The 13305-nt window shown below is 36.0% G+C and overlaps 2 protein-coding genes across 3 annotated transcripts; both read right to left on the bottom strand.

Moving 5' to 3' along the window:
- Nucleotides 1-484: 484 nt before the first annotated feature.
- LOC143023173 (uncharacterized) lies at nucleotides 485-2313 on the bottom strand. Its single transcript, XM_076181693.1, has 3 exons — nucleotides 1977-2313; nucleotides 1351-1602; nucleotides 485-663 (listed from the first exon to the last, which is right to left on the bottom strand). Exons 1-3 carry the CDS (start codon nucleotides 2311-2313, stop codon nucleotides 485-487), a joined length of 768 nt encoding a protein of 255 aa, XP_076037808.1.
- A 35-nt stretch (nucleotides 2314-2348) lies between these two features.
- On the bottom strand, nucleotides 2349-4364 carry LOC143023323 (zinc finger MYM-type protein 5-like). Of its 2 annotated transcripts, XM_076181852.1 has the most exons (3): nucleotides 3896-4364; nucleotides 2974-3113; nucleotides 2349-2845 (listed from the first exon to the last, which is right to left on the bottom strand). In XM_076181852.1, the coding sequence occupies exons 2-3, from the start codon at nucleotides 3056-3058 to the stop codon at nucleotides 2349-2351; spliced, it is 582 nt and encodes a 193-aa protein (XP_076037967.1). In that variant the 5' UTR covers nucleotides 3059-3113; nucleotides 3896-4364. The 2 variants fall into 2 exon arrangements, with proteins under 2 accessions (XP_076037967.1, XP_076037968.1); XM_076181853.1 differs by lacking the exon at nucleotides 3896-4364 and having other exon boundaries at nucleotides 2974-3220.
- Nucleotides 4365-13305: the final 8941 nt, after the last annotated feature.

Genomic DNA, 13305 nt, shown 5'->3' with positions numbered 1-13305 from the left:
CTTGCTTATACTATATGCGGCTGGGACTTAGAGTCTGGGGGATGTGGAGAAATTTGAGCATATTGTAGGGGTGTGATGGAGGTTGTAAGGGGGATGGGAAGTTAGCAGTTAGGGATGATCATGAAAGTAGGTGGTGGGGTGGGGAGTGTGGATAAGAAGGGCCTTGGGTACAAGTGGGCAGGGCCATTTCTAGCTTTGTGGGGGCCCTAGGCAAGAGGCAGTTAGGGGCCCTCAAAAGTTAGAGAGATAGACAGATTGGTATTTCATTTATACCTGTGAAGTTTGCCAAACCGTAATTAAACGACTTCTATATCTTTTGATGGTGTTAAAGGATGCAAGTAACTATTACACCATATTTATTTATTTAAACATTTATTTTAACTTAACATCACAGTCTGAATACAAACCACACTTCAAAATATTGGTAACTTTACATCACAGTCTCTGAATACAAACCACACTCCAAAATAGTAGTAACTTAACATCACAGTCTCTGCTTTCTGGCTTTTTTATTAGCAAAATCATCAATGATGTCTTCATACAACACATCTTTCCCCACTTCATGGTTGATGCTGATTATTGCAAGACCACTGAGTCGCTCCTGCCCCATAGATGATCTTAAATAGGTCTTGATGAGTTTCAGCTTTGAAAAGCTCCTCTTTGCTGAGGCCACAGTCACAGGCAGAGTACAGGCAATTCTCAGTGCAACCCACAGATTGGGATACAATTCCTCAAAATGTTTTTTGTGGATAAAGGTGAGGAGCTCAAGAGCAGTCATTTCGTCTGAGGGCAAACTTGGTAAGTGTTTAACTTCCATAGCCAGTTCCTTTCCATCAATGTCACTTTCATTTCCAGAGGTTAATGTCTTGCATAGTTTGTCACACTGGTTGTTCAATGACTGATCATCCAGTTTCTGGAAATTGAGCATCACTCCAAATTGGTCTCTTACTTCACTCAGAGTTTTAAATCTATCAGTTAAGGATTGAATGGTAGTGTCAACAACAACATTAAAGAATGTTATTTCTAGCCTCTTCATTGCATCTGCAATGGGCTCATCTGCGGCCTCATAAGCTAAGTGTCTTTTTGTACTTCTTAATCTCTTTTCTTTGAGTACAGCCTCTACATTCATTTCCTCACACATATCTTTAGCAGAGACTTGAGCTGAAGTGAATCCAATTCTTCTGTAGTTAGTCAGAGATGTTTTCGCTTTAGTAAGGAGGTCAACTGCCACATCAAGCTGCATTTTAGGAGACTGCAGGAGCTTACTGACATGGTTCACAATGTGTAGAATGTCATACCATATGACTGTGCAAATGATAAATCGGTATGACCCCACCTCTTCTGCCAGACTTTGGGCTTCAACCTTGGTCAGAGGATCAGACACTTCCCTGACCTTCAACAAAGCTTCCCTTATATTAGAGGCCTGATACTGCACAGCTTCTATGCTATTAATACGGCTCTCCCATCTTGTGTCACTCCAGGTCTTGAGTGCAACAGTGACATAATCTTTTAGGATTGCCCATCTTTGTGGTGAGGCTGAAAATAGGTTGTACAGTTTCTGAACAGTGCCGAAATAGCTAGTGGCATCTATTGAAGCTGTTGCTGCATCAGATATGCTCCACATGGAACATAGAGTGCACGAGGGTTCTTCTCAAGAAGTCTGGCTTGAACTCCTTTGTTTCTCCCTTTCATGTTGGCACCATTATCATACGATTGTCCTCTGCAATCTTCAAGGAGAATATTCAGTTCCGTCAGTTTCTTTATAATTAGAGATGACAAACCAAGACCTGTTGTTTCAGAAGCTACAAGGAACCCCATAAAATGTCCCTTAATTTCTGGTTTCTTATCCATTTTGACAGTCCTTATGACGACTGACATCTGTTCTTGATGGCTTACATCGGGAGTACAGTCCAAAATAATTGAATAATATTTGGACTGTTTAACTTCAGTCACCATTGTGTCCATTATTTTAGTACTGATTGAAGCAATAAGTTCATTTTGGATGATATTTCCAAGGTAGCTGGAATGACTGAACTGGCCACTCTCAACACGCTCAATGTGCTGCTTCATGACAGGATCAAATTTAGCAAGCAGCTCCACCTCTTTTAGAAAATTCCCATTATTCTGCTGGTGTAACATGTTTGATGAACCTCTAAATGCAAGATTTCTCTCGGCTAAGGATTGGATAATGGCGATTAAGCGAGTCAGGACAGCTCTCCAGCGCCTCTTTTCAGCCTCCAATAGTGTTCTTTCAGCTTGGTCTATTGTCTTTCCAGTTTGCAAACGGAGTTGTAAATCTTTCCAGGTTGCCATGTGCGCTATGTGTGCTGGACTGCTTTCATGACTTTTCAGAAGTGTGCCATGTTTTTCCAGTCTGTCAGTCCTTCTGTCACTAACTTTTGTTCTTTGGTTGAAAATAATTTACAACAAAAGCAATAGAGAGCACTTTTTGTTTTTGAGTAGATAAGCCAAGTCCGCTTCATCTTTTCTCCATTAACCAATGTTCTACAAAAATAATGATAATGAAAACTTCTTCCGTCTTCTTTTTTGGGAAATGTGAAATCAGAACTAATCTGAAATGGCCCTCTACCTACTGCATCCGTTCTAAATGCATCAGACAGAATGGTTGGCCAGTTAGCAGGATCTAGTGGTTTAGAATAAATGGGAGGCTGCTCAGAAGTAGATGATGCCTTCTGTGGTTCTGGGGAATGTGGTGGTTTTGGTGGCAGTACAGCTTCCTGGACAGATCCTGATGAATGTGATGGCACTGGAGCATCCTGTTCAGGAAGTTCAGAATATTCCTCTGGCTTGCTGTCTGGAGCTCCAATATATTTTAGAATTGATCCTGCAAAATTACAAATTTCCTTAGATGATTAGGCGTTAGTCTAAAATAATACTCACCATTCAGAAAACATAATAAAACCAAACTTTAATATGTTTCTTTAAATTATTAAATAAACGATAATGAATTACCTTTTTCTTTTGACCATTTTTCTTCGTCAAATTTCTTTTTCTTTCGTTTCTCTGCTCCGCTGAGATAAATTCGTTTTGATGCCATTACGGGAATGATGATTGGCGAGTCTTAGAGTCTAATGTAGGCCTAGCACAGAAATCTGTTAAGTGAAAACCTTATAAATACATGGAATCAATTTTACATACACGATATTCGAGTAGAATAAATATGATTATTTTTATCAGTGTAGGCCTAACACAGATATCAGATATCTTTTAAATACCCCTTAATAAATATAATTCTACATACACGAAATTCGGGTAGACCTGAAAGGTGAACAGATGGGTGATTGTTGAGCCTGTGGTTATCTTAATATTATATACGAACTAGAGAAACGTACCACACGACAAACGGAATAGAATTCATGTATTTCTGTCACTTCCTTTTGAGCTAACCTCGGTCCTGCCATCTAGTGTTTTTTTTTCATTAGGTAGGTGAAGTGAGAAAATAAATAATAATTTTGATAATAAAGAAATAAGCGAATAAATGAATAAGGGATTGGATAAAATATCGATACAAAATAAACAAAATTGAACATATATGAACATTGAATATTGAAAAAGGTGGAAAAGGTAAACATTCCATAGAATACAAACATTTCCTATTGTGCATACAAATATAATAAAAGGAATTCCAACTTACAGTCATAGAACACACAAACTTACAAATTTACACTATTAGAAGCTAAGCATGAAGCGACCAAAGAGTAAACAAGAATGCTGGTGATGCCAATTCCAGTGACAAATAAAGCCAAACAATTGGACAAAGAATAGTAAGCTAATGGCCAAAAAGAGTTTGTAATCAACAATTAATAATATCTGTAGCCATAAGCCCTAGCTTAGTGAACACATAAATGAATAAATAAAGCCAATTAATGCTTACCATATTATATCTTTAGATTAAATAAGATGTAGGTGATTTTTAACAAGATAGTATTTTTAGCAGACGATCAAAACATTTCAAACAATAACAAACACTGCAAGAGGCATGTTGTTTATTTGCGTCGGCGGGCGGGAGAGGCACAGGCTCATATTTGACCTTCGGTAGCGTTACCTAGCCATTGGGCCGGCCGGGGGCCCCCTGGTAGGTTGGGGGCCCTAGGCAATCGCCTATACCGCCTATAGCTAGAAACGGCCCTGCAAGTGGGTGTATGTAGAGCAGGGAAGTGAGAGGGCAGGATATGAGTGCAAGTGGAGAGTGGTTGGGCTGATAAATTGACATGACCTGAAGTGATTTCTTTTTGTTTGCTATGTTTTTGGGTGGATAGTGAGGGAGGTGGTGAAGTGGTAAGGGTTTTCGGCTCTTAGGCCCTGCCTTAGATGTACTGTGTCTTCCCACATTGCTTCTGACCTGGGTGGGGGTTGAGGGGGTAAATGACCCTTCGATTAGACAACTTTATGGATGGGGATGACAGGTGGTGATGGATACAGAGCTGCCTAGTGTAGGCTTCTTATGGTCTCTTGCAGTCTCCTTCATTCTTATGTTCTTATGTTATGTTTATGAGGAGCTAAGTTAAAAGGGACAAAAACATGGGTGAGGGGTGGGTGCTTGGTTTGGCTGACCTCCACCTTATAAAGGAGAAAGTGCATTTTGGTGTATGTATATGTGTACCATATTCTTATTAATTTTGGTGTGATATAAAAGATCATATGATTGTGCAATATATATATATATATATATATATATATTTTTTTTTTTTCCAAAAGTCAGAAGCACTGTAGATATATAATTTTTTGTGGTTATGTGACAGGTCTTGTGTTATTTACCATGAATCTTTACAGGAAAATCCAAGAGTAATCAATAGTATTCTGCAGACAATAGTGAAATGATAATGGTGAATCAATTATCAACAACTTTATAGTCTTGCATACTAATATTTATTATTGTATTTCCTTTCTATCACTATTTATTTTTATCATGCTAAGAAATATACTTGTTGGGGTAATGAATCTTCACAAGGAATTCATATGTTGTTGGCATTCAGAAGATTGTAGGAAAACAACAATGGTTTTTAAGTTAACATGTTTGTTTTATGTATACCTTGTGCAGATGTATTTTATCACTTTTTTTCTTTCTTTCTTTTTTCATGCTTATTTACATGTTAGTATACATTGCACTCTTCAAATGGTTATGTGGCAGTCACAGTAATTGACTCCATTGCTACATTTACTTCCAGACTTTTGTTTCTGTTTGGTCTGTTTTTCTGGAAGAACTTGAAATATTTTTAGGCTGGGGATATTTTCGACTGCCACAGTTTCTACCATCTATTTTTCTCTTGCACTTTATTTTATGTACATACATTACGTGTATGTGTGTGTATATATATATATATATATATACACACACACATATATACATATACAAACACACACACACTTCAACGAACGGACGGCTTAGAGGACGTTCTGAAGAAAAAGTTAAATTTCGTGGATCCCGAAGCAAAGGAAGTACCTATTGTATTTACAGGGTGGGGGGAAATTGCTCGTGGTGTAGGGGAAAGTGAGGAAAAAGGAGAAGGGGAGGGATTACTGAGGGAAATGGAAGGTTATGAGGAAGGTGAGGACTTGGCCCAGGCAGGCAGACGCCATCTAAACAAAAGAGGTCCGGACCAATTTAGCGACGACGAAATGTCTAACAAAAATGTAAAGATCAGAAGTATAGATAAGAGCAATACAGTAGAAGGTGATGAGAATATTTTCCAGGGATTTAAAGAGGGTGGGGGGGACGCCCCCCCCCGATTAACAAGACTAGAAGAGAAGCTTGATAAGATGATCGAGCACTGGGAACTTAGGTTCGGTCACGTTAACAACATTGTGCAGAGGGTTGAAAAATTGGAAGAACTAGAGAAGGCGAACAAAAACTTAACTAAGGAAATTGAAGAATTAAAAAAACAGTTAAAAGAAGTAAAAGAGGAGAATAAAGTCTTAAAGGAGAATAATAAGGACAACAAGGAGGGTTGGAAAAAAATTCAAGAAAACAGTAAAGTTGCATTTACTGACATAATCAAACAGCAAATGAAAGAACAAACTGAAGACTCAGTTATTAAAGTGATGAGACAGAAGGAGAATATAGTAAGAGACTTAGCAGATAGAAAGAAATGTATAATTATATTAGGAATGGAAGAGAAACATAACGCAGATAGAACCACAAGAACCAAAGAGGAAAATGAAAAAGTAAGAAATTTACTAGAATTAGTTCAGGAAGATGAGCCAGAAATAATAAAACAAATCGAAGAGAAATTCAGGCTTGGGAAATATAGTACAGACAAGACCAGACCAATTAAGATTAAATTCAGGTCACAAACGACGGCAGAGAATATCTTATCCAAAACAGGGAAACTAGCAACAAGTGAACAATATAAAAAGGTATGGATAAAAAGGGAAATGAATAAAGAGGAAAGAGAGGAGGAAATAAGGAATAGACATGAAGCTAAGAAAAAAAACGAGACCAGAACGGAGACAGAAAAACAAGAATTCTACTGGAGAGTAGTGAATATGAAATTGAAGAAATGGAACATAAAAGAGAGAAACACAAAAGAAACAGAGAATACAATGGAAATAACAGAAAGTTAAGAGTATCCTACACAAATATAGATGGATTAATAACAGGACTGAATGAACTGAACAAATATCTGAAAGAAAAAGATCCGGACATAATGGGAATTGTTGAGACAAAATTAAAAGGCCCACTACCACCCAACAGCATAGCACACAATGCATATAATTATTGGATTAGAAACAGAAAGATAAAACAAGGGGGTGGAGTTTTGTTCCTGACTAAGAAGGATATAAACATGAAGAGAGTCACATATGGGAAGAATAGAGTAGAGATGATTATGATAGAAGTAGAAGATAGAGATAAGAAGAGCAGAAAGTTTGTAATAAACTACGTGCCCCCAAAAACAGCCTCATGGGAAGAGAATGAACATAAAAGCATGTTAGAAGACACAAGAGTAACACTAAACGAGATAATGGAAGATGGAGGAAAAATAGTTATGATGGGCGACTATAATTGCAAAGAAATATGCTGGGAAGAGATGACCGTAAAGGGTGGAGAAGACTCATGGGAAAGTGTTCTACTTGAGATGATTATTGACCACACAATGACACAATGGATCCAAGAGAACACTAGGTATAGAAATGAAGAAGAACCATCGAGACTAGACCTAATAATCACATCAGAACCTAAAATAGTGGAAAAGATAGAATACCAGGCACCAATAAGCAAAAGTGACCACATATTGATAGAACTAGAACTAAATGAGAAAAAATACATGAAAAGAAATGAACAATATAGAAAAGGAAGATTGATGTATGAAAAAACAAATTTTGATAAAATAAGAGAATTCTTCCAAAATGAAAACTGGGAAAGAATACACAGTAGAAGAGAAATGGAATATTTTGACAAAAATCTATAAAAAAAGGAGTAGCAAAGTATGTCCCAAGACAAAAACAAGAAAAAGAATATGTAAAATGCTTGTACAACAAAAGTTGTAGGGAGATAAAAGACAAAAGAGACAAAGCTTGGACCAAATTGAAGAAAAACAGAAGACCAGAAAAATGGAAAATATATACTTGTTATAGAAATGAATATGTACAAGCGTGCAGAGAGGAAAAGAGAAAATATGAAAAAGATGTCAGAAAAATGTAAAGATCAACCAAAACTATTCTACAGATTTGTAAACAACAAACTGAAAAACAAACAAGATTTGGAGAAATTAAGACAAGGAGGAGTTGAATACACAGAGGAAATTGAAATGGCGGAAATTATGAACAAACATTTTAAATCAGTGTTTACAAGGGAGAACATACAACCTGAAGAGATCAAATGAAAAGAGAAAGTCCCCCCTATGAAAGAAATAGAAGTAACAAAGAATGAAATATTGAACCACTTGAGTAATCTTGATGGAAATATTGAACCACTTGAGTAATCTTGATGTCAGAAAATCACATGGACCAGATGAAATAGCAAACTGGATTTTGAAAGAATGCAGGAATGAACTGACAGACATAATACATAGCATAATAAACAGTTCCTTGAAAGAAGGTAAAGTTCCAGAAGATTGGAAAAAAGCAAATATAGTACCTATATATAAAGGAGGAAATAAAGAAGACCCTAACAACTATAGGCCAGTCTCTCTAACAAGTACAATAGCAAAAATTTGTGAAAGAATTGTCAAAAATAGATGGGTAAAATATTTAGAAAAAAATGTGCTCAATCCAAGGCAATTTGGATTCAGACAAGGACGATCATGCGTCACCAATTTAATATGTTTCTATTCAAGATTAATAGATTGTGCATTTCTAGACCTAAAAAAAGCTTTTGACAAAGTACCACATAAGAAGTTGCTTAAGAAATTAGAAACTGAAGGAGGAATACAGGGCAAACTGCTAAATTGGATGGAAGACTTTTTGCAAGAAAGAAAAATGAGAGTAGTGATAAGAGATCAACACTCAAAATGGGATGAAGTAATAAGCGGTGTTCCACAAGGAACAGTTCTGGCCCCAATAATGTTTGCTATATATATTAATGATATGGATGAAGGAATTGAAAGCTATATGAGCTTTTTTGCAGATGATGCAAAACTATTGAAAAAAGTGAACACGGAAGAAGATTGTGAATCACTACAAAGAGATCTAAATAAAGTACAGGAATGGAGTAGGAAGTGGGAGATGGAGTTCAATTCAAAAAAGTGTAGTATAATGGAATTTGGAAAAAGTAAAAACAGAATAACAGGATCATATAAATTGGGAGAAGGAATAAAAAAAGTAGAAAATGAAAAGGACCTGGGAGTCATTGTTATGAATAATATGTCACCTGAAAAACATATAAATAAGATTTTTGGAGAAACCTATAATTTAATAAGAACAATCAAAGTTGCATTTACATACCTGGATGAAGAAATGGTGAAGAAAATTCTAATCACTGATAAGACCAAGATTGGAATATGCAGCAACGATATGGTCACCAAGTGCAAAAAAATGCATAAAAAAACTTGAAAGAATACAAAGAGCAATTACAAAATTGGCACCAACACTCTCAAAACTATCATATGAAGAGAGACTAGCAAAACTTGAACTACAGACACTAGAGCAAAAAAGAGAGAGAGGAGATTTGATAGCTATTTACAGAATCATGAAAGGCATAGAAATTACTGATAGAGAGAATCTGATAAAAATGGGATGACAGAAATACAAGAGGACATGGAAAGAAAATAAAAAAAGACAGCTATAGAAGAGATGTGAAAAAGAACAGCTTTCCTCACAGAGTAATAGATAGTTGGAACAAGTTAGATGAGAAAGTGGTGTGTGCAAAAACAATACATGAATTTAAAAATAGTTTAGATAAAATGAGATACGAAAACGGGACACCACAAGCATAGCTCCCCTTCCCATAAAATACAACTAGGTAAATACATACACACACCAATACACAAAGGAGGAAACAGGGAAGATCCTACAAACTTTAGACCGGTGTCCCTCACAAATACATTTGAAAAAATATGTGAAAAGATTATCAGGAACAGATGGGCCAAACACTTGGAAGAAAATAAAATGATAAACTCCAAACAATTTGGTTTTAGAAGTGGAAGATCATGCACCACAAATCTATTCTGCTTTTACTCGAGACTAATTGAGAGAATACAAGAAAGAGATGGATGGGCAGACAGCGCCTTCCTGGATTTGCAGAAAGCTTTTGATAAGGTACCACACAAAAATTAATAAGTAAAATTGAAAAAATAGGAGGAATTCAAGGCAAACTATTGGAATGGGTGAAGGACTTCTTAACTGGAGAAAAATGAGTGGTACTTAGGGACAAAAATTCGAAATGGGAAGATGTAAAAAATTGCGTCCCACAAGGCTCTGTTTTGGCTCCTTTGTTTGCCATATACATAAATGATAGGGATGAAGGAGTTTAAGTGTTACATAATTTTTTTTGCCAACGATGCCAAATTACTCAAGAGAGTGAAAACAGAAGAAGATTGCAGATCGCTGCAAGATGACCTGGATAAAGTATGGGAATGGAGCCAGAAATATGAAATGAACTTCAACATAAGAAATGTAGCATAATGGAATTTGGAAGAGGCAAAAATAGAGTTTCAGGAAAATATACAATTGGAAACAAAGTAGTAAAGAAAGTAAACTCAGAGAGGGACCTAGGAGTAATCATCTCAAGTGACTTGACACCTGACAAACATGTAAATAAATTATTTGGAGACTTATAACTTATGAAGATCAATGAAAGTGGCCTTCGACTACATGGATGAAGAGATGGTTAAGAAAATAATTACAGTACTACATTGATGAGACCAAAACTAGAATATGCTATATCAATGTGGGCACCAAGCACAAAGAAATTAGAAAGAATCCAAAGAGCGGTGACAAAGATGGCACCCACACTATCAAATTTGACATATGAACAAAGATTGGAGAAATTACAGTTGTCAACATTGGAGCAGAGAAGGGAAAGAGGCAACTTGTTGACCATCAAAATTAAGAAAGGGATGGAAGTTCTCAATAGAGATAACCTATTGAAATTGGACAAGAGGACACGATAAGAACCTAAAGAAGGGCAGTTACAGAAGAAACCTGAAAAAGAACAGTTTCCTGCAAAGAGTGAATGTCTTGAGCAAACTAAGCAGTGAAACAGTGAATGCCAGAACTACACAAGAGTTAAAAAATAAACTGGATGTGGAGAGATACGAAAATGGATCACAACGAGCATAGCTCCCGTCCCATAAAATACAATTAGGTAAATATCTGGATGAAGAAATGGTGAAGAAAATACTAGTCACTTTGATAAGATCAAAATTGGATTATGTAGCAATGATGTGGTTACTAAGTACAATAAAATGTATAACAAAACTCGAAAGAATACAAAGAGAAATTATGAAATTGGCATGCATCAACACTCTCATAACTATCATATGAGGAGAGACTAGCAAAACTTGAGCTACAGACATTAGAGCAAAGAAGAGAGAGAGAAGACTTGATAACTATTTATAGAATCATGAAAGTCATAGAAATTATTGTTAGAGAGGATCCAATAAAATGGGATAGTAGAGATACAAGAGGGCACGGAAAGAAAATCAAGAAAGACAATTATAGAAAAGACCTGAAGAAGAACAGCTTTCCCCACAGGGTAATAGATGTTTGGAACAATTAGATGAAAATGTGGTGCGTATGAAAATGATACATGAATTTAAAAACAGTCTAGATAAAACAAGATATGAAAACGGTACACCAGAAGCATAGCTCTCCTTCCTATAAAATACAAATAGGTAAATACAACTAGGTAAACATATACAGTTACATGGGAAATGGGAAGAAATGATAAGTGGTATCCCACAAGGGTCGGTGCCGTCTCCAATCATGTTTGCCATGTATATAAATGACATGGATGAAGGAGTGGAGTGTTATATTAATTTCTTTGAAGATGATGCAAAAATACGAAAGAAAGCACAGAGGAGGGTTGTGAATCATTACAATCAGACCTGGACAAAATCTGGAATTGGATTCAAAAGTGGGAAGTGAACTTCAATATCAAGAAGTGTAGTATAATGGAGTTTGGAAAAAGTAAAAATAGAATATAAAAAAATTATAGAATTGAAGAAAAAATAAAAATAAAAAAAATAACTCGGAAAGAGACCTTGGAGTAATAATCAGCAGACATGACACCGGATAAACATATCAACAAAATAGTTGGAGAAATCTTCAACCTATTGAGGTCAATGAAAGTGGCATTTGACTATTTGGATGAAGAAATGATTAAAAAAATATTAGTTACATTAATAAGACCAAAACTGGAATATGCAGCGACACTATGGACACCCAGTACAGTGAGTCATCCTTATATGGTAATTCTTTATCTGGTAAATTCACAGTTACGATATTAGGTAATTACTACCCTAGATTTGATTTATGGTAAGAAAAAAATCACAGATACGGTATCCGCTAGATATTTTGAAGAGGAAAGTGCAGGGAGAAGGTACATCTGCCATATCCTATTATTACATGTTATAATGGGTTCAGTATACAGTAATTTCAATTTGTGGTAAGGTTTTCAGGAATGCATATGTATTGTATAACTAGGACTTACTGTACTAAAAAGAATATAAAGAAATTAGAATACAGAGAGCAACGACAAAGTTGACACCAGCTCTTTCCAAATTAACATACAAAGATTATCCAAATTGGAACTACCAACACTGGATTAGAGAAGAAGAAGAGATGATCCATCTATTTTTGATAACTTTTTCACATATTTTTGCTATTGTGCGTGCTTGTAAGGGAGACTGGTCTATAGTTAGTTGGATTTCCATTGTCCCCCCACCCCCTTTATATATTGGTACAATGTTTGCACTTTTCCAATCTTGTGGTACCTTTCCTTCTTTGAGTGAGTAATCACTTTTATATATTTTGTCCATTAGTTCATCTATACATTCTTTTAATATCCAACTTGCAATTCCATCCAGATCATGTGATTTTCTGATGTCAAGGTTTATTATTTGGCCCTTTATTTCCTTCTGTGTCACAGTTATTTCTTTCATAGGAGAGATTTTTCTGTCCTTCATCCCAATTTTGTGTACTTTCAATTGTGAATACAGATTTAAAATATTTGTTCATAATTTCAGCCATTTCTACATCTTGTATGTATTCATCATTCCCTTGACACAGTTTTACTATTTCTTGTTTACCTTTTAGTTTACCATTCACATACCTCTAGATTTGTTTAGGCTGGTCTTTGCATTTTTCTATTATGTCTTTTTCATAGTTTCTTTTCTTCCCTGCGTATTTTTACATATTCATTTCTCAGTTTGATATATATTTGCCACTTGCTCATTCCCCCCCCCCATCTTTTCCAAGCTTTGTCTCTTCTGTCTTTAGCCTCACTACCGTATTTTCTGGCGTATAGTGCGCGACTTTTTTCCGTTGGAAGGGCCTAAAAATGGGGGGTGCGCGTTATCCGGTGGTGCACATTATCTATGGCCTACGATAAAAATTCTGCGGCTGTGTGTGTAATTTTTTTCACAATAACATGACGATGTTGGCTGTCACAAAGTCGGGAGGCACACTTCTCCGTGACGTTCCGTGAGAACAAGAAGAACAGCCATGGTGACATGAAAGAATACGCCAGCATGGGCTACCGTATATAAATATTTGGGATAGGTATCTATTGAATCTTATTTTTCATGTTTAAATAGGCCTAAACACCATGAAACATGATCAATATTCATGATATTTGCCCATGTTCACAGCATCCTAGTTTGAATTTTTATGTTGGCTTTGTTG

This window comes from Oratosquilla oratoria, unplaced genomic scaffold, assembly GCF_046742065.1.
Source record: "Oratosquilla oratoria isolate Oo_2021 unplaced genomic scaffold, ASM4674206v1 SCAFFOLD45, whole genome shotgun sequence".
Lineage (NCBI taxonomy): Eukaryota > Metazoa > Arthropoda > Malacostraca > Stomatopoda > Squillidae > Oratosquilla > Oratosquilla oratoria.
The sequence above is the reverse complement of the archived record's forward strand: the minus strand, read 5'-3'. Positions and strand labels throughout refer to the sequence as shown.

Bases quoted from the DNA above. Each gene is read 5' to 3' on its own strand.
- LOC143023173 (XM_076181693.1), bottom strand. From the start codon at position 2,313: ATGGCAACCTGGAAAGATTTACAACTCCGTTTGCAAACTGGAAAGACA. The intron at 1,603-1,976 runs GTACTAAAATAA...TATCTGATGCAG, and splicing joins TGAACTTATTGCTTCAATCA to CAACAGCTTCAATAGATGCC. The intron at 664-1,350 runs GTCTGGCAGAAG...CTGTGGCCTCAG, and splicing joins GACCAAGGTTGAAGCCCAAA to CAAAGAGGAGCTTTTCAAAG.
- LOC143023323 (XM_076181852.1), bottom strand. From the start codon at position 3,058: ATGGCATCAAAACGAATTTATCTCAGCGGAGCAGAGAAACGAAAGAAA. The intron at 2,846-2,973 runs GTAATTCATTAT...GTAATTTTGCAG, and splicing joins AAAATGGTCAAAAGAAAAAG to GATCAATTCTAAAATATATT.